This window comes from Podarcis filfolensis (genome assembly GCF_964270895.1).
Source record: "Podarcis filfolensis genome assembly, chromosome: 13".
NCBI lineage: Eukaryota > Metazoa > Chordata > Lepidosauria > Squamata > Lacertidae > Podarcis > Podarcis filfolensis.
Window position 1 is genome coordinate 12920368 of NC_139615.1, and position 20041 is coordinate 12940408.

The 20041-nt window shown below is 38.6% G+C and overlaps 2 protein-coding genes across 2 annotated transcripts; both read left to right on the plus strand.

Moving 5' to 3' along the window:
• The first annotated feature begins 7295 nt into the window (after positions 1-7295).
• LOC310747093 (vomeronasal type-2 receptor 26-like) lies at positions 7296-18501 on the plus strand. The gene is made up of 5 exons (XM_083581427.1): positions 7296-7534; positions 7882-8008; positions 15324-15428; positions 16285-16411; positions 17111-18501. The coding sequence occupies exons 1-5, from the start codon at positions 7482-7484 to the stop codon at positions 18010-18012; spliced, it is 1314 nt and encodes a 437-aa protein (XP_083437553.1). The 5' UTR covers positions 7296-7481; the 3' UTR covers positions 18013-18501.
• LOC310748547 (vomeronasal type-2 receptor 26-like) lies at positions 8434-9756 on the plus strand (the record flags this gene model as incomplete). Its single annotated transcript, XM_083584398.1, has 2 exons — positions 8434-8522; positions 8852-9756. The coding sequence occupies exon 2, from the start codon at positions 8854-8856 to the stop codon at positions 9754-9756; it is 903 nt and encodes a 300-aa protein (XP_083440524.1). The 5' UTR covers positions 8434-8522; positions 8852-8853.
• Positions 18502-20041: the final 1540 nt, after the last annotated feature.

Sequence of the window (20041 nt, forward strand, 5' to 3'; positions counted from 1 at the left end):
AGACGCGTGTAGGAAAAGATGGGATAAGATCACAAACTGCCGATTTGAAACAGCTACAAGGTCGTTAAGATTTGATTTGGAAAAAAGACTTCTGTCAATGCTAACAATGGTATGTGGGGGTGGGAGGACCCTACGGCTTCTTTCTATTTCTTTTGTTACATAAATTACTTGGAAAACTGTCCAAGAATGGAGAAGGGAGAACTTGGAGATGTGCCAGGGCCTTGGTGGGGTGCCACACTACTCCTTTTCCTAGACTGAAAAGAAACAGTGAAGAGCAGTGACAGAGCTTTGCAACTACATTCAGAGGTGTTGAAAGAAGAAGAAGAGATTTCTTTAGAACGACATCGAGACAACAATGCCACAAGGCATGATGGGGATCAGGAATAACCAAGATAGACATAAGATTTGGCAAGGACAAAAGGGAATGATTTGGTTAAAATAAATACCACACACAGGAAGAATAAAGGAGAGCTTCACTTGCAGATTCATAAATTATTAAATGTGTCAACACAAATTGAAGTTAAAAACATTGTAGCTGTCGTATAAGGGATTATCATTAAGATTGGATGGTAATTGGACTGAATAACAGTTTGGAAGCAGAATTAAAGGGAATTATTAAACCATGAAATCTAGAACGAGGGGTGACACCTAAATTGTGTAACTGGCTGTCTGATTGATTGGTATTTGAATTGGTATTGTAATTTGGTATTGATATAATAAGGCTTACATTGGATTTTTGTAATTGAAAACTAATAAAAATTATTGCAAAAAAGGAGAGGGAATGTTTTAAACAAAGGAGTTCTGTATGCTAAGAAATTTTATTTTCTTCTTTTTATCAGTGAATGTGTTGCCAAGAAATTGAAAGTAACTTTACCACTTCATGTTTCCTCTGTGGGAAATGAAGGTGTTTAATTGTGTAAGAGTTAACTCTGTGAAAATCTCAAGGTGGAGATGGGAGATTTAATGCATTTTTATTCACCATTTTATGCATCTCAGCTCTGAGCTCCTTCACTTGCTCATCCAATAATTGCTGCATGATGCCAACACTCAGTGGGGATGTTCAACTGTATATTTGCCACCCTAGCAGTCTCTGCCTTGAACACTTGTGTCTGTCTCCTTATCAGAGGAGCACATTCCTTCTCGCAGCTTCCCACAGATTTCAGTTTCACTTTGAAGCCAGCACTTTCACAAAAGGGATGAAGCATTAAATGTAATATAAAATGAAAACTCGTATCAATCAGAACACCTTTCCCTATTAATAATCTTTCTTAGCTGGAAATAATAAAAAAATGCTTTTTGTTTTGTTTTCAGCCTGTTAAAAGTGACCACTTTTTATGCCAGCTGTCATCTCACATACCAAGCGAAATTTCCAATTAGCAGACTGATCACATGTCATAATTTATCGCCATCCTTAACCACCACATAGTTGTATCTGTCAATGCAGTGTCAGCAGTAGATGACTAGTCAACCATCTTTGCTCCCAGAAGTCTTCACTCTCTTGGTCTCCCGTTCAGAATGACTCTGAGAAGACTTTGGCTGAAAAGCAATAAACATTTTTTAAAAAATAGAAATATTGCAAAGAATCTAGAATCCAAATCAAGTGATTACCTCATCTGTAATTATCTCATTATTCATAATAGCACCCTCCCCACACCCTCAGGGCTTATTCTGGCCATATGCAAAATGCTAAAACTAAGACTATTTAAAAGGAAGATCTCGTTTATAACTATGAACTATTCAGAGCTGGTTACATAGACACACAGAGACTCATCAGTGTGGTAACCCCTTTTTATATATTGTAATATTCTGGCTTTGCATCATCTGAGGGAGTGACCATTCAAGTCAGGCTTTGCTACTCAGGATCATTTGAATAGCAATGACAGAATACAGTGGTACCTTGGGTTACAGACGCTTCAGGTTACAGATGCTTCAGGTTACAGACTCTGCTAACCCAGAAATAGTACCTCGGGTTAAGAACATTGCTTCAGGATGAGAATAGAAATCGTGTGGCATCAGTGCGGCAGCAGCGGGAGACCCCATTAGCTAAAGTGATACCTCAGGTGAAGAACAGTTTGAGGTTAAGAACAGACCTCCAGAACAAATTAAGTTCTTAACCCGAGGTGCCACTGTAGTTAATTTTTTGCCATAAATAAAGAATCCCTTGCAAGATGGTAGTATTTTTGTTGCAGGTGGTATTACTGCTGCTACAGGGTTTGTGCATGTTTCTCCCTCTTCCTCTGTGTTCTGTCACAGAACCTGTCCATATTCTTCACAAATATTACCAGGCAGGTGACCTCATTGTTGCTGGTATTATTTCTCAGATCTATATCTTTTCAAACACCCTGACCTTTGAAAAACACCCATCTCAGGAACTTTCAGATGACCATATGTAAGTAGTTGAATTTTTAAAAGCCATTCTAAAAGCCATTCTAAAATGATGTTATTCAAAGCCCTTGGGGTTGGACTTCCACTGTATATAGCCGGTGTGCTGGCATATTATTGGAGCTTTAGTTGTTCTACCCATTCATTTAAGTCTACCCCCTTTTGATATTGTCTTTATACACGTAGTTATACAGTTTGTCTTCCCATGGCCATCCTGTGTCGCTATGGGACACTATGTCCCATAGCGTATTGAAGTTATAAATACATACCGTATGGAATACATACCGTATGGAAGTTTAACGAGCCATTTTTATTTCTCTTCCATTTTTTATGTTGCTGGAAGATTTATAGTGGTTCAACTGCAATATGGAGTCAACCATGAAGGAGTTGCTAGGGTTGTGCAGCAGATTCAGCCAATGCGTGAATCTTGAAATGAATCAGGCAAATTTAGGTAGACCTGGACTTTGACTGAGTTAGGTGGAAGCAGCCCCAGATTACCCCAGGTTGGATCTGGCCTCTGGGAAGAGAGGAGTTTACGGAGATAGATGATAGATAGATAGATAGATAGATAGATAGATAGATAGCTATAAAATGTTAGTTATATTGGTTATAGATTAGTAGTTCTTTATTGTGGTTGATAAATGTGAACTGTTTAATTATTATTTGCTGATGTTTAATTTTACTGTTTCCTATTAGATTCCGACAGATTGTTGAATGTTGCTTTGTTTGATATAAATTGTTTATTTTAAAGTTATTGTGACTTTTATATTGGATCAGATTGTTACTATTAATGTTTGATGTTTTATTATGTTTTCCTGTGTTGGGAGCCAACCAGAGTGGCTGTGGCAACCTAGCCAGATGGGCAGAGTACTATATAGATAAAAATTATTATTATTATTATTATTATTATTATTATTATTATTATTATTATTAGGTTCCCTAGATCTAATCTTATGACAATATATTGTGGTGCACCCTTCAACTCTCAATACAGGATGATGACTCAGCTCTACCAGCAAATCCTGGCCTTGGCATTTGCTGTAAAGGAGATCAATGGAAATCCCTGTGTCTTGCCCAATGCTACTCTCGGATTCCACATGTATAACAGCCATTTTAGTGAAAAGTGGACCTTTCAAGCTTCAATAGAACTTCTCTCAAGAAGGGCCAAATTCATCCCTAACTACAAGTGTGATGCTGAGAATACTCCAGTTGCAGTCATTGGAGGACCAAACTCTTATATTGGACCTCAAATGGCACCTATCTTGTGTACCTACAAGATACCACAAGTAAGATTTATATGTGGAAGATAAATACACATGTTTAAGAAACATTTTGAACTTCTCTTGCATTTCAGACATTATGCTATTGTGCTACATTTTGTCTTCTAATATTCCTGTTTAATACGTAAAGCCAAAGATACAAATTGTAGAGTGAATCCATATGCTTTCAGGACACCAAAAGAGTGATTTCAATTCTACAGACACTTTTACAGATTCAACAGAAATTATGGTCATGCTTGTCCTAGCCTATATCCGTTTTACAAGAAGGTGTTTAATGTGTCTCTTTCCCAACATTTTGAACATAGCAAAGTGCTTTTGGTACAATCACTCTAGAATTCTCTCTGGCAAACTAATTGTTTGTCCATGCAATCTACAGTAACTTCAATAGGTTCACGTGTGTGCTAAGAATTCTTATACAATTTTTTGTAGAAGTCGAAAATCCATAGTGGGGGTGGAGAAGAGGATCTAGCTGGTGGGTCACACCTTGAGTCTCCCCATTCCATAGACCACCTTCATAGGGGCAGAGGTGCCCATCCGTCAGTCATCTGATATTTACCTTGTGATTTCAAGCAGCTTCTTGAACTTTCCCATCCCTGATATAGTCTATAATGTGAAACCTTGAAAATGTGCTTATGGCTTGTGCAAGATGGCTTGTTGGGCCAATCTCCAAGGCCTGGTAGAACAGAGGTTTCCCGCTACAGATCTGTAGTGTGCAAAGTGAGAGTTTAACACAATTTAATGTATTAAAACCCATAGCTATACTCCATTCCAATATATGTACCAAGCTCATTTGAATCTAAAGAGAATTCTCAGCAAATTCATCATATGAAAATGTGTGTACTTTAAGTTTCGTGAGGTAAGAATAAGTAGATGTGCATTCAATGTATTCTGTACAATCTCTTCAACTAATGTAAAGCAGCATTCATGTATCCTGGATGGAATACAAACTCACCTCCCACCCCCCAAAAAACTTCACGTAGAAATACTGTTACATTTTTAAATAGTATTATTTCAAGGAAAGGTTGCAGATTGTCTTCCATATCTGATTCTACATATATTTGTAAAGAGAAAACTTTGATGCTAGTATGTCACAGCCTAGATTCCTGATGATGAGAGGATGGCACAAGGCACATTTGCAGACTTCCATACCGTTCTTGGTTTTGTAACAATGAATAGGCACCAGAACATCAGTAGAAAGGATGGCCAGAATAGAAGCACTTGGCAATTTTCTCCTTATGCCTATCAGCCTGTTTAGCTTTATCACAAATTTCCAACAAGTGACCCACAATGTTGAGTAAGCTTAATGCATTGTCTCCTGCTTCTAAGGCATATTTTCTAAGCCTGTGACACACTTGCAAATTCAAATGTGGAGTGGCTATAAGTTTATGTTCAGATATAATCACATTTTTCCAAATCTAACCCAAATCTCTCTTACACGTATTATTTTAACATTTTTGAAATATTATTTAGCTCATATATGGCTCTGCTCCAGTCATGAATAAAAAAACTGAAGGGATTTTCTTCTACCAAATGTTCCCAAATGTGAACCACCTATACAAAGGGATTCTCCAATTACTCTTGCATTTTGCATGGACATGGATTGGGATGCTTTCTCAGGATGATGACAATATAGAGAAGTTTAAAGAGGACATGTTCCCATTGTTTTCCAAAAGGGGCATCTGCTTTGACTTCATAGAGAAATTCCCCAAACAAACTTCTTCCAGTGATTTTGGTGACATGGTGGAGGAGTGCTTTAAATTGATCAAAGTTGTTATGGAAAGCACTGCCAAAGTTGTGGTTGTATATGGAGAAATTCAGAGTATAATGGTAATGAGAGCAATGGACCAGCTTTTACACTTTGCAAATATATCAATGAATATCCAGACAAAAGTCTGGATTATGACAGCTCAGATGGATTTCACATCATTTCCATTCCAAAGAAGTTCAGACATAAATTTCCTCCATGGTGCTATATCTCTTGCAATTCACTCAAAGGAGGTGTCAGGATTCCATAAATTTATTCAGCATAGGAACCCTTGCTCAGAAAACAATGATGGTTTCATAAAGGACTTCTGGGAAGAATCATTCAGCTGTACATACCCCAATTCTTTTGTAGACAAGATGAACAAGAAAGTCTGCACTGGAGAGGAGAAGCTAGAGACCCTTCCTGCATCTGTTTTTGAAATGTCTATGACAGGAAATAGCTACAGCATCTACAATGCAGTCTATGCAGTGGCACATGCATTCAGTACAAGGCATTCATCCCAAGTCAAACACAGAGCAATGGCAGATGGAGTAAGATTGGACCAACAACCATGGCAGGTAATGTCCTGCTCATGATTTTAAAGATTGAGGTATACTCCCATATTTGTAGATGCAAAAATTTCCCATTGCATGCATCTCCACCCAAGACCTCTAGCAACTATTCGCTGATTTTATGGCAAGCAGAGATAGGTGAGACTTAGAAAGCTCTTTTCAGTTTAACTGAAAATTTCTCTGTGGTAGAACAAGGGAGGAAAGACCTGCTGTATGAGCTAGGGAAAAGTATCATTTCCTTTGAGTGAGTTGAGTGAACACAATGAGGGGGCAAACACAGAAGGTTGAACAAGAATGCCACATCTTATGAAGAACCAGCTTCTTGCCCCTCCTTTGATGATTTTATTTTATTTTATTATTTTGCACCATGGCCTTCTGTGCCACCTAACATTTCCCTTCCACCAACCATGCTTTAGCAGATTATTGATCTTCCCATCAGCTGCTTGTGACATCAGCAGCAGGTTCTTTTGCTACAGCCATTCCAGATTAACCTAGCAATGGGATCTATGTGCATGTGTTTAAACTATCTCTTCAAGTCTAAAAACCAGGAGGAAAACTCAGTTTCCTCTCCTCATTTTAGTAAGACCCTTTTCATTTTGGTGATTATGGGGTAAGTGGGTAGGTGTGGATTCTTCAATTTTTTCTAGGGAAGGAATTACTGGAAACACAGAGGAGAAAGCACATTTTCATAGGTGCCACAGCATGCCTCCTGCACTGTGCTGTATTTGGAACAAGGGAGCGTGTGGCGCTGTGGTCTAAACCACTGAGCCTCTTGGGTTTGCCAATTGTAAGGTTGACAGTTTGAATTCATGCAATGTTTGAGCTCCCGTTGTTCGGTCCCAGCTTCTGCCAGCCTAGCAGTTCAAAAGCATACCAATGCAAGTATGTAAATAGGTACTGCTGTGCCAGGAAGGTAAACAGCATTTCCATGTGCTGTAGGACGGTGTCCCAATGCACCAGAAGTGATTTAGTCATGACCCAAAAAGCTGTGTGTGGACAAATCCTGTCTCACTCAGCCTGAAGCGAGATGAGCGTCGCACCCCATAGTCCCCTTTAACTGGACTTAACCATCCAGGGGTCCTTTACCTTTACTTGGAACAAGCATATGTCATAATCAAGCACTATCTGAGGGGCATTGTGGGAAATAAATACATCTCCTGGCATTTTAGTTCGTTTACTATCATTTTTACCAGGATTAGCCTACATACATCCTTTCAAGACAACATAATCCAAAATCTTCATGTCTGATAGATTATAACCTTGATGTGTATTTGCATCCTTTGCACCTTTTAAGTACAGCCTCCTATTTTTTCATCCTTATAAATTAGCTCCATCATGTTCTCAGAAGTATTTCTTTTAACAACAGTGTGGAGGAAACAGTTTCCTTTGATCAAAATGGAGAATTGCTTGCTGGATTTGACATTATAAACTGGATCACATTTCCAAACCACTCCTTCCTCAGGGTCAAAATTGGAAAGATTGAGCCCATGGTTCATCAGGACAATGTCTTCATCATTGATGAGGATGTCATCGTATGGCCCAACCAGTTTAAACAGGTAGTGACTGTGGACATTTTGGGATCTATTGAATAATTTCCTCAATGTTCAAAAAGTCACATTGTCTCCAGATTTTGTAGTGGATGTTAGAATGCTGAAGACAAATGTACAGAAATCAAGCAACACTGTCGTAATGTGTATTTTGTCTCATGTTTTCTTAATGTGGGCAAAGGACTCCATTTATAGGGAAGTTTCCCACATAAACACGACATGCACTCAAGAATTCATTATATTTCCTTATGACAGTATCAACCCATTCCTTCACTGCAGAGAAATAATAATGAAATAAAAGCTCCACAACTTATTTTTGGATTTTTTAAAAAAACTACTTTATCATTTACTAACAGATGTGCCCCATTTCCATATGCAATGATCACTGCAGTTCAGGTTATAGAAGAGCTAAAAAAGAAGGGAAGGCATTTTGCTGCTATGATTGCTTTCCATGTCCAGAAGGGAAGATTTCAAACCAGAAAGGTAAGAAATGTCATATTTAGATGTATTCTATTTAACAGTTGCCACCTATTTAACAGATGGATACTATTTATTTTATAAATAGATCGGCTACAATCCAGCCTGCTTCCACCAGCGTTTTAAATGCTTAAACTAATTGCTCTAACATTCAAAATGGTGAAATGTTAGCATCCACAAAGCATATGTAAAGGGTTAATGGCAAGAACTGTTGAAATCTGTGATGTCATACACTCTGTGGCAGTTATGGCAGTTAGCTGAATGGTCTAGAGCTTAGAGCTGCTTCTGTCTGCCTAAGAGTTAGTCAGTCTGTAACAGTTTAATTTATTTAAAAGCTGCTAGTAATTTAACTATCACCTACCTGCATCAAATATGATAATTTGCAACAGCATGTATACTAAATCAAATTATTCTTTAAACTTCAAACAGAGAGTATCCTGTGTAGTTTATATAGGAGGGAAAAGAGAGCTAATAAAAGAGTCAAACGATCCAGGGCTGTCTTCCACATACTTCACATGAGGTAACTTGGGTGGCTGAACAGAATATCAGACAAATTCATAGATGATAAGAATATTAGTGGGTTGGATCAGTTGAAACAAAAAGTCTATGCAAGCCCCAGCCCCAAACGCACAAATCAATAGACACAGAGGCCTCTGACACCTTCAGCCACTAGCAGGATGGTTTTGATTTGTTTATATTTCTGGATTTGTTTGGAACCCAGGAAGTAGAATTTATTATTATCCTTACTGCAAAATTAACTTTTAATATTTCAAGTTCACTACCCTCATTCAGGAACAGAATGCCATACTTAAATATCATATTATATCTATTTTTCATATATGATTTCAGACATGGATGATTGCTTTCAATGCTCAGAAGATCATTATCCAAACATTGACCAGGATGGATGCCTCCCAAAACACATAAGCTTCCTGACTTACAATGAGCCTCTGGGGGTTATTTTGACCACATTTGCAGTTTTATTTTCTTTAATCACAACTTTGGTTCTTGGAATATTCCTCAAGCACCAGGACACTCCCATAGTCAAAGCCAATAATCGGAACCTCACCTATGTTCTCCTGTCCTCTCTCCTCCTCTCCTTTCTTTGCGCTTTGCTATTCATTGGCAAACCAGATGAAGCGACATGTCTCCTACGACAAACTACTTTTGGTGCAATCTTCTCAGTGGCAGTTTCCTCTGTATTAGCCAAAACCACAATAGTAGTTCTAGCTTTCATGGCTATCAAGCCAGGCTCTAGGATGAGGAGATGGGTGGGGAAACAACTGGCAACCTTTATTGTTCTTTCCAGCTTCCTTGTTCAGACTGTTTTTATTACTGTGTGGCTGGCAACCTGTCCTCCATTCCCAGATGTTGACATGCACTCAATCAATGAAGAAATTGTACTAGAATGCAATGAAGGGTCAAATACCATGTTTTACTCTGTTTTGAGCTTCATGGGTTTCCTGGCCTTTGCCAGCTTAACTTTGGCTTTCCTAGCTAGGAAGTTGCCCGATAGTTTTAATGAAGCCAAGTTTATCACTTTCAGCATGTTGGTCTTCTGCAGTGTGTGGTTGTCTTTTGTCCCAACTTACTTGAGCACAAAAGGGAAACACATGGTGGCTGTGGAGATCTTCTCCATCTTGGCCTCTAGTGGTGGCTTACTGTGCTGCATCTTTTTCCCAAAATGCTTTGTCATTTTGCTGAGGCCAGAATTGAACAGCAGGGGACAACTAATACTAAGAAATAAAGAATAATCAAGTACCTCATCAAGTCAATCCTCACAGATCTGTAATTAAATCATATTAATTTCAATTGCATAAAAATAATTGATGATTGACAGATACATTACAATTCACAAATGTTGTGTTTTGAGTTCTCAACACACTGGGTGATAACCATTGTTATTCAAACGCATTGTACATCCATATAAATATAGTCCATAACTCATTGATTTTAATGGAAAGAAAATTTAAAAAATTATTCCAGAGACTTAGAGACCAACTAAGTTTGTTGTTGGTATGAGCTTTTGTGTGCATGCACACTTCTTCAGATACATGCACACGAAAGCTAATACCAATAATAAACTTAGTTGATCTCTAAGCTGGTACTGCAAGGAATTGTTTTATTTTGTTTCGACTACGGCAGACGAACACGGCTACCTACCTGTAACTGATTTTATTGGGTTTGCTCTGAGTATGACCTGGATTAGACATCACCCTTTAAGAATAATATGAGAGTAATTTATAATTATTATTGCTTTGAAGTTTTCTAAAATTTTCTAAAATTCAATAGTACACTAAAAAGAAGAAAAGAAGAGGCCTAGCATCTATCACTCCCACTTAAGAAATGGCTTTGGCTGAGATATGATAAACATGTTTTCTTTAAAATATTGCACAGCATCTTTGATTCAAAGCAAGTGATTACCTCACATTTAATTACCAGATTATTCAGAATTACATCTTCTCCACTTCCCCAGGGACCTCCTCTGCCCACATGCAGAATGATGAAACTAAGACTGGAGGCTCTTATTAATAACTATGAACTACACTTGGTTGGGTCAATATACATACAGAGACTCATCTGTCTGGCTTTGAATCAGCTTATTGAGTCACCATTCAAGTTAGGCTTTCCTGCTTAGTATTGCTGGAAAGCGATACTAAGCAGAAGCGATAACAGAAGAGATGAACTTGTGCCTAAATGACCAATCACTTGCAAGATGGTAGTGTTTAGGTTGCTGGTGCTCTTACTGCCACTGCAGGGGATGTGCAAGTTTCTTCCTCTTCCTCAATGTTCCCTCAGGGAACCTGTCCCTATCCTTCACAAATATTATCAGTCAGGAGACCTCATCATTGCTGGCATTATTTCTCAGATCTACATATTTTCAGATACCCTATCCTTTGAGAAACACCCATCTCAGGAATTTTCAGATTACCATATGTAAGTAGTTGCATGTTTCTTTAGAAACATATTAGATGCTGATGAACTTCACAGCGAACCCAGCCCTGGGTGTTGGACTTAACTGCAGTGGACTGACAAATAATTGGAACTTCATTTCTTTACATCTACCCCATTTGACCTTGCGTTTACACAGGTAGTAATCGGATATCTAAACCCATCCTCTGCAGGATATGTAGACTCAAAACTGCAGTATACAGTGTACAGTGTATCCATTTCGCTTTAGGAGATTTGGCAGAATTCCTGGAACAGATTTAAATAGGGATATTGTAAACACTTCGTTGAATTTCAAGCTACTGTTCATATCCACATATAGAAGTTGGTATTTATTTATTTTTTCATGTCCTATTTCTTTGTTGTGAATGCAGTGAGAAACATTGCAGAGTACTTTTATTTGCTGCAAAATCAAGGAATGCACTGACTAAATGGCATTGCTTAATCAAATCTTTGGGGGGAAAGTGGGGGAATAAATCCAATTGCATCTTGTTTGATTTACTGCATTAAACAGGACAGAGGAGCCAAAACTTTTAAGTTGTTTCTATTAGAGAATGTGAGTAACCTGCTAAACCATGGGCCAAGTTCAACCATTATTTTCTTACCTGTCCCCCTTCACTAAAGCCCAATTAGTTGTAGCAGTGGATAAAAAGGCGCATTCACTGCTGGGTAGAGTAATCCGTTGAAGATTGAACAAAGATCATTTTTTTTCTTCTCGAGACAATGCAGGCTTGGTCACACTATACAGGTCAGTTGAAGAATGGGGAGAGGGTCTGTGCACATCTGCATGTGTGTGCATGATGTTTATGGTGTGTGTGCATGTGCACACCTGTATGTGTAGGGTGCCCACATGTTCTTTATTAATGAGCCACATACTGTTTTATGGCAAAACACACTGCTGATGCACAATGGAGTGATGCAGCCCTAAGTCTGAAAAGGGTTTAGCCACCCCTGTATCAGAAATATGGGAACCAGTCTGTGTCTGGTCTGCTCACTTTTGCATGTGTTCACTCCTAAATCTCTTTTCTCCTGTTTCGGCATTAATCTGCTCCTTTGTTTTTCAAAAACAACAAACATCCCACAAAGAAAAATAAATTTAAGATTATTTTGATTTACCCACTTCGAATACTCATTTTCTTTTTAAACTTTATTGAAGAATTTTAAAACATTTACCAAGCCTAAAATATTGGCTTCCAGGGCTAATGCTTGTACAGATGTCGAGTAATGCATGCAGAGATCCACATGGCATCAAAACAGGCTTGAAACTTATTTTACATTACAAATTAAGACCGCATCTTGAAACTAAAGATACTTAAAACCAGAGCTTGAAGATAATTTCTCCATCTTGGCTGCTATGAAACTAGGCATTTTTTATCCATTGGAAGAAAAACTCAAAGAAAAATGCTACATTGGTATTTCCTTATTAGGGTGTGTATTCTGTGTGAATGAAGAAGATGCAGACTAAAAATAACCTTTGACCAGCAAATATTAAACATACAAAACACCTCATCCAGATTTCCTAGAGGTCAGAATAAATGAAAACCCCTTATTGAATTATGTCTTTTCTACATGTATTAAAACTACTGATTCACATACTGTTTCATGATCTAGTCTTTTACACCTGGGAAATGTGAGATTACAAACTATTTTTGAATTGGATACTGAACTGAAAAGAAGTCAATGTTATGATCTGAAGCAGATGAACTGTAATGTGGCATGTAACTCTCAATACAGGGTGCTGACTCACGTCTACCAACACATCCTGGCCTTGGCATTTGCTGTAAAGGAGATCAATGAAACTCCCCAGATCTTGCCCAACATCACCCTGGGCTTCCAAATTTATAACAGTCATTTCAGTGCAAGCTGGACCTATGAAGCCTCAATGGAGCTTCTCTCAAGAAGGGCCAAGGCCATCCCTAACTATAGATGTGATGCTGAGAGCACTCCAATAGCAGTAATTGGGGGACCTAATTCTAATGTCTGTCTTCATATGACAATCATCCTGTGTACCTACAAGATACCACAAGTAAGATGCAAATTCATTCACATCTGAATTTCACCGAATTCACACAATACATGAAATGCAGCCATTCTTTGAAATTCCCCCTTCTCCAGATTTTGCAAAGCAGTTCTCCAATCAAAAAATGTGTCCAAAAATGCACAGATTAAGGTAAAGTGTGCATTAAAAATGCACATTAGTAAAAATATCCTTCAAATGCATTGTATTAGTGAATATTGCTTTGCAAAGATGTGCATATTAGGCAAAATTTGCATACAAGTTTTGTGTTTTAGGAGAAATTTTCATGAGGCTTAAAAAGAAATCTAATTGATGTGGTTAAATAAGAAACTTAAGAGAAATATTGACAGATCCTCCCATTCCTAACACACTGATGGGTCAGATTTAGCCAAAGCCCAAATCCTGAATTGGACAAATTTGGGTGGAACTAGATGACTTAGGTAGAAACAGTCCCAGATTGGGTCTGGCCTGCTGGAGTGATCTGGGGCTGTTGGGGCGCAGTCTTGGTAGGAAGAATGAGATTTGTCTTCACATGGCTGTAGCAAGCAGTGCATTGAAGCATATAGTAAAACTGAGCAATTATATACCCTAGGCTGAGCATCTGGTGAGTTGAGGTTTCAATCCTGCTAATTGCAGGGGCCCACTTCCTCAGTGTGTTCTTTGCATGAAATGCACAGGGAAAGTAGACTCCAGTAGTTGAACACATAATTCAATCCTGCAGGATCTACTTAACCATTATGCTCCCGGCCAGAAATGAACAGAAGAAAGAAAACAAAACTACACACAAGTAATTGTTTTATATTGAAAACCATTCTTCTCTTCTCATCTTTTTTTATATATAAAAATACCTTAGCTTATATATGGCTCTTCCCCACTCATGAATAAAGAGTCTCAAGGAGTTTTCTTCTACCAAATGTTCCCAAATGGGGACCGTCAATATAGAGGAATTATCCAGTTACTGCTGCATTTCCAGTGGACGTGGATTGGAGTGGTTTCTCAAGATGGGGAAAATACAGAAGGTTTTATAGAGAATGTACTTCCAATGTTTTCCCAGAGTGGCATCTGCTTTGACTTCATAGAAACATTCCCAAAGCTAACATCTTCCAGTGGAATCACTGACATGGTGCAGGAGGGCTTTCACTGTGTCAGTGTCATTATGGGAAGCACTACGAATGTTGTGGTTGTACATGGAGAAATTCAGACAATGATAGTATTGAAAATGGTGCCCCAGATTGTAAAATTTGAGCATTTACCAATGAGGACCAATGGTAAAGTCTGGTTCATGACAGCCCAGATGGATATCACATCATTTCCATTCCAAAGAAATTGGGACATAAGTTTCCTTCATGGTTCTCTTTCCCTTGGAATTCACTCAGTGGATCTGTTAGCTTTCCAGAAGTTTCTTCAGAACAAGAACCCAAGCACAGAAAAAGAAGATGGTTTTATCAAGGACTTCTGGGAAGAGTCATTTAACTGTTCATTCCCCAGTTCAGTGGCAGATAATATAGGTGGGCAAATTTGCACTGGGGAGGAGAAGATGGAGACACTCCCCATGTCTGTTTTTGAAATGAGAATGACAGCTCATAGCTACACCATCTACAATGCAGTCTATGCGGTGGCACATGCTTTGCACATCAGACATTCATCCCAATTCAAGCAGAGGGGAATGGCAGAGGGTGTAAGATGGGAGCTTGCAAATCCACAACCTTGGCAGGTAATGTCCTGAAGATACCTCCATATGTTTTGGTGGGGAAATATGGGCGAGCTTTCTCAACCTTCCATGAGATTAACAAGAAATTTATTTTCGGAGAAAAGCTTTACAATACATCTAGCATTTGGTCCCCCCCCCCCTGCAGCACCCCATCCATGAGATTGACAAATCTCCCCATAGTTTATTAAAGAACTTCTTACCATCCCTTCACCTGTGTACCTGTGCACTTTTGGGGGGATGGAGTTTCATAACTTGGTGCTGCTCTGATATTTTGTCCAGTATTTAATTCAACCATTCGTTGAGGGGAAGGGGAGAGGCAAATGGCACCATTTATTTCATCAAGACTTTGATTTGTTTTAAATTAATCTGTTCTTTGTTTGAGAAGGGCATGCCTGACACATTAGCTCGCCCAAAGCTTTCAAGAGATCATAATCCTGCCCCTTGAATGTATTTTCACTATATTGTATGATAACATAGTTTGAGCATTTATATGTATCTTCCATCTTATTTTCATTATTTAGCTCCATCACATCCTCAGAAGTATTTCATTTAACAACAGTGCAGGAGAAAATGTGTGTTTTGACACAAATGGTGAATTAATTGCTGGCTTTGACATTATAAACTGGCTCATGTTTCCAAATCAGTCCTTTCGTAGAGTCAAAATTGGGAAGATAGACTCCCTGGGTATCCAGGAAAAACCGTTCACCATTCATGAGGATGCCATTGTATGGCCCAACCAATTTAACCAGGTGGGTTCTCTGAATCTTTCAGGGTTCATTCCATCACTTGTCCCATGGTTGTTTCTCAGTATTCTGTAAATTTATTTAGCCCAATTCAAACTATGGCTTTCAATCTGAACATTCATGTTGTAGTTCCATTATAATGTGCCACATAATGTTCATTCTTGGGGTGGCAGGGAAGACCTTGGCAATTCCACCCACCATTCAATTACATGCATTCTAACTATAGGCACTTTTGGCTTCACACACTAACCCCAAAATGTAACCCTCTCATAATTTGAGTGTGGACTTCATACATATCAATGAAACAGGTGAAGACACATTTCTTCCAGGACGCTTTGACTTTTGTAATGAATTTGAGTCGCACAGTTTTGTGTTATTTATAAGATTATTTAGCTTCGACATATCTTGCCTCTTTCCATACATAACCTTTTGAGTATTAAGATTCCCTCTTGGTACTTCTGCCACCCTCAGAAACCTGAGGGATGGCAGTCTAGGAAAGGGAATTATCTATGGCAGTACCCAAAACATGTCCCTTTCCCCAAAGTGTCATGTCAATCATCCTCATTTATAGTTAGTATGGATTGGTGAAGATGCACCTCTTTAGCCTGGGCACAGTTAACAATTTTGGGGTCAGACCACCTCTATTGTTTGATGCACATTCCTTTGGTTTGTTTTAAAATATGTCATTGATTTTAATGCTCACTGTTTTGGTGGCATTTGCTCTAAAAAGTGTTATATAAATAAATAATAACATACCATAATATGAGCCAAGGACTCAAGTTCTAAAAGCCCACTGCATTTGTAATACTTTCTAGTGTTCGTGATATTACCTAAAACATTATATTTTAATATTTATGGACAGACTCGGCCCATTTCTATATGTAATGATCATTGCGGTTCAGGTTATAGTCGGACCAAGAAGGAAGGGAACCCATTTTGTTGCTATGACTGTATTCCATGTCCAGAAGGAAAGATTTCCAACCAGGTAGGTAAGAAAGGTTAAAAAATGTTTTCTATAGATGTATGTATACCACCTATTTCATAGATGATTTTGATCTGGTTATGTATATCAATAGGTTTGTTTTTTAACAGTGATTTCCTTGATGTTTAAAATATTGACCCAATTCATGAGCAATTGATTTGAAATCCATTATAAGTGAACTACAAGCCTATTTTTTATACAGTGTTGTATCACTATTTAGCTATGTTTAGAGAGAACCATTTGAATAAATGGGAAATCACATAAACAAGTACCACTGATTTCAGTGGATCTTCAGTAAGCATTTCTAAATCTGAATCAGATCCATTGGCACTTGAAGCTGATCAGCTTCACCATGCACACAGATTCACCTTTAAAATGAGTAACAGCTGCAGAATCAGAAAGTGTGGAAACACCCGTTCTGGTCAGCTGATATTCTATTGAATTAGATCAAAATACTGAAGTAGTTTACAAAGTGCACAACTATTTGCATTATTCCAAAGAAATGACATTGAGTCAGAAATGATCAAATGTGGGTGGGGGGAGAGAGGTGTGGCCTTGTCTTTGTGAGCCAACAGAGCCCACCACCTCTGACTCTCTTAAGAGTGTGTAATTAATATCTTTCTTTCTTGCTTGCTTGCTTTCTTGCTTTCTTGCTTGCTTGCTTGCTTCCTTGCTTTCTTGCTTTCTTTCTTCTTTTTTTCTTCAGACATGGATGACTGTTTTCAATGCACAGAAGATCAGTACCCAAACATTGGCCAGGATATATGTCTTCCAAAAGATATAAGCTTCCTGTCTTACGATGAACCTCTGGGGATCAGTTTGGTCACGTTAGCTCTTTTATTGACTTTCATTACAGCTTTGGTGCTTAGGATCTTCATCAAGCACAAAGAGACTCCCATCGTGAAAGCCAACAATCAGACCCTCACCTATGTTCTCCTTATAGCCCTCTTTCTCTCCTTCCTTTGTCCTTTACTTTTCATTGGCCAGCCCATAAGAATAACCTGTCTCCTTCGACAAACTGCTTTTGCAGTGATCTTCTCAGTAGCAGTGTCTTGCATCTTAGCAAAAACAACTATAGTGGTTCTAGCTTTCATGGCTACCAAGCCAGGCTCCAGAATGAGGAGATGGATGGGGGGAAATCTGGCCATCTCCATTGTTCTTTTCAGTTTCCTCATTCAAATGATGATGTGTAGTGCCTGGCTGATAGTTGCTCCCCCATTCCCTGATTTAGACAAGCACTCAGTGACTAAAGAAATTGTACTGCAATGTAATGAAGGATCAGTCACCATGTTCTACTGTGTCCTAGGCTTCATGGGAATGCTAGCCATTGTCAGTTTCACTGTGGCTTTCCTAGCTAGGAAGTTACCAGACATTTTTAATGAAGCCAAGTTTATCACTTTCAGCATGTTGGTCTTTTGCAGTGTGTGGCTGTCCTTTGTTCCTACCTACCTGAGTACCAAGGGAAAGTACATGGTGGCTGTGGAGATCTTTTCTATTTTGGCCTCTAGTTTTGGATTACTTGGCTGCATCTTTTCCCCCAAATGTTATATCATTTTGCTGAGGCCAGAGTTAAACAGCAGGGGACAACTTATCATAAGAAAGAATTAAAGCATGAACAAGTCTATTTGATGTAGCAAATCATAACTGGACTACATCTCCTTGTATTCATTTTGCTTCTTCTCAGAATGCCTCAACCCAACAAAGCCAACAGAGGAGCCCATGTAGCTGTTCTCCCTGGACTTTCCCCTGACAAAGTACTCTGATTAAGGAAAGCAGTGGATCATGTATCCTAGATTCATAGACTGGGGAGGGACCGTAATTCCACGATGCTGACTACACATTTTGGAAACTACATTGGTTACAAGGTCTTCTATAATGAGCTTCTAATTTCTTCCTTCCCCAATACAACAGTGATCTCTTATTATCAAGTCAAAGCGTAATAAAAATAACAGTTCTGAATATGTGACAAACACATTTTCTTCAACAATTCCAGAGGGAATTCTTAGCACTGAATGAGTAATTACATTGCTTCTTGATGATTAACAGGGCTATAATTTGAGCTGTTGCTTCTCAAAAAACAATGGGGACTTACAGTGACCACTGAGTTGTGATCCACAAGTCTGGTTTTGGATACTCCGACGTGGCATCGTCTCCGGAAAATAAACTACCATTTAAACAAGACATTTTTTATCTTGGAGAAGATAAAACGTAGTTTTTGCATAGAACAACCAGTTGCCTTTGTATTGAGCATGGTGGTTTTAGTGTTCTTGCTGCTGGAACTGATTTCTTACAATGTATGTCAGGCTCACATAGCAAAATGCAAGCTCCAAAGTCCACACCATCCACTTCACATGTATCATCAGCCAGGAGAGTTCCTCATTGGTGGCATTGTTTTCCATGGTGGCTTCATATCCTCTCCAGCAACATTCACTGAGGAACCCCCACCAGCGCTGCCTGAAGAACTTGTGTAAGAACTAAGCCATTCATTTATGATAGCACAGGAATGATCAAACTTAGAGTTTCAGCCTCAGAATAATGACTGAGGCTGCAAGCTTATACCCATTTATCTACGGATAACCACTTTTCATTTCAGTGGGACATATGCTGATGTACAATCCATAAGAATCTTGTGTGAATTAAAAGAATACTGTAGAAGCTCCCATTTATCAATAGGGAAATGAATATAAATGTATTGAAATGTGTATATATTTTTATGTCTGAGATAGCCCTTTTGAACAGCCATTTTTGATAGACTTTATCTGAACAGGAGTGTGAGAATCAATTAAAAAAAACTGTTCTGAACCAAAATGCCCATATCATTTCATTTTCTGATCTTAGTCTAAGATTTGTTTCACAATGATAGTATATATTATGAAGTATAGAAATCTGTGAATTACAACCACTATCACTGCCTCATGAACAAGGAAGCTGTCATTGCATGACAGAACTGAGAAATACTGTAAATGTCAGGGAAAGACTTCAGATGTTTCAGGGAAAGACCCAGGGGCTCCAATGTTCCAATGGGCACCACATTAGCAACCCCTGGTCTAGATACCATTGGCCTTTACAAATTGGAGAACTGGGGCAAAACTAACAAAATGAACTTCAGTCAGGACAAATGGCGGGTTCTGCACTTAGGCAGGAAATATCAGCTCCACAAATCTAAGATATGGAAAACCTGGCATGCCAGTAGCACATGTGAAAAGGATCAAGGAGTCTGCATCAACAGAAGTATAATGAGCCAATCAAAAGAAATAATAGAGGAGTGTTATTCTGCCATGCTCAGACCACACCTGGTGTACTTTGTTCAGTGTGTTCAGCACTATTTAAGAAGGATATTGACAAGCTTCAACGTGTGCTGAGGAAGGTGACACATATGATCAAGTGTCTGGATACCAAACCTTGTGAGGGAACGTTGAGGGGGTTGGGTATTTTTAGCTATGAAAATAGAAGACTGAGGGGAAGTAGGATAGCTATTCTCAAGTATCTCAAGGGCTGTCACCAGGAAAATGGAGCAAGTTTGTTTTCTTAAAATCTGGAAGAACTTGCTGATTATAATAACTGTTCAACAATGGAATTGACAGGTAGTTAACTCCACTGAACACAAAATGATTAACAACTGTGTTGATATGTAAAA

Excerpts from the sequence above, each read along its gene's own strand:
- LOC310747093 (XM_083581427.1), top strand. The coding sequence starts at position 7,482 with ATGTCTTCATCATTGATGAGGATGTCATCGTATGGCCCAACCAGTTTA. Across the intron at positions 7,535-7,881 it reads GGCCCAACCAGTTTAAACAG|ATGTGCCCCATTTCCATATG; the intron begins GTAGTGACTGTG and ends ATTTACTAACAG. Across the intron at positions 8,009-15,323 it reads GAAGATTTCAAACCAGAAAG|TCCTTTCGTAGAGTCAAAAT; the intron begins GTAAGAAATGTC and ends TTTCCAAATCAG.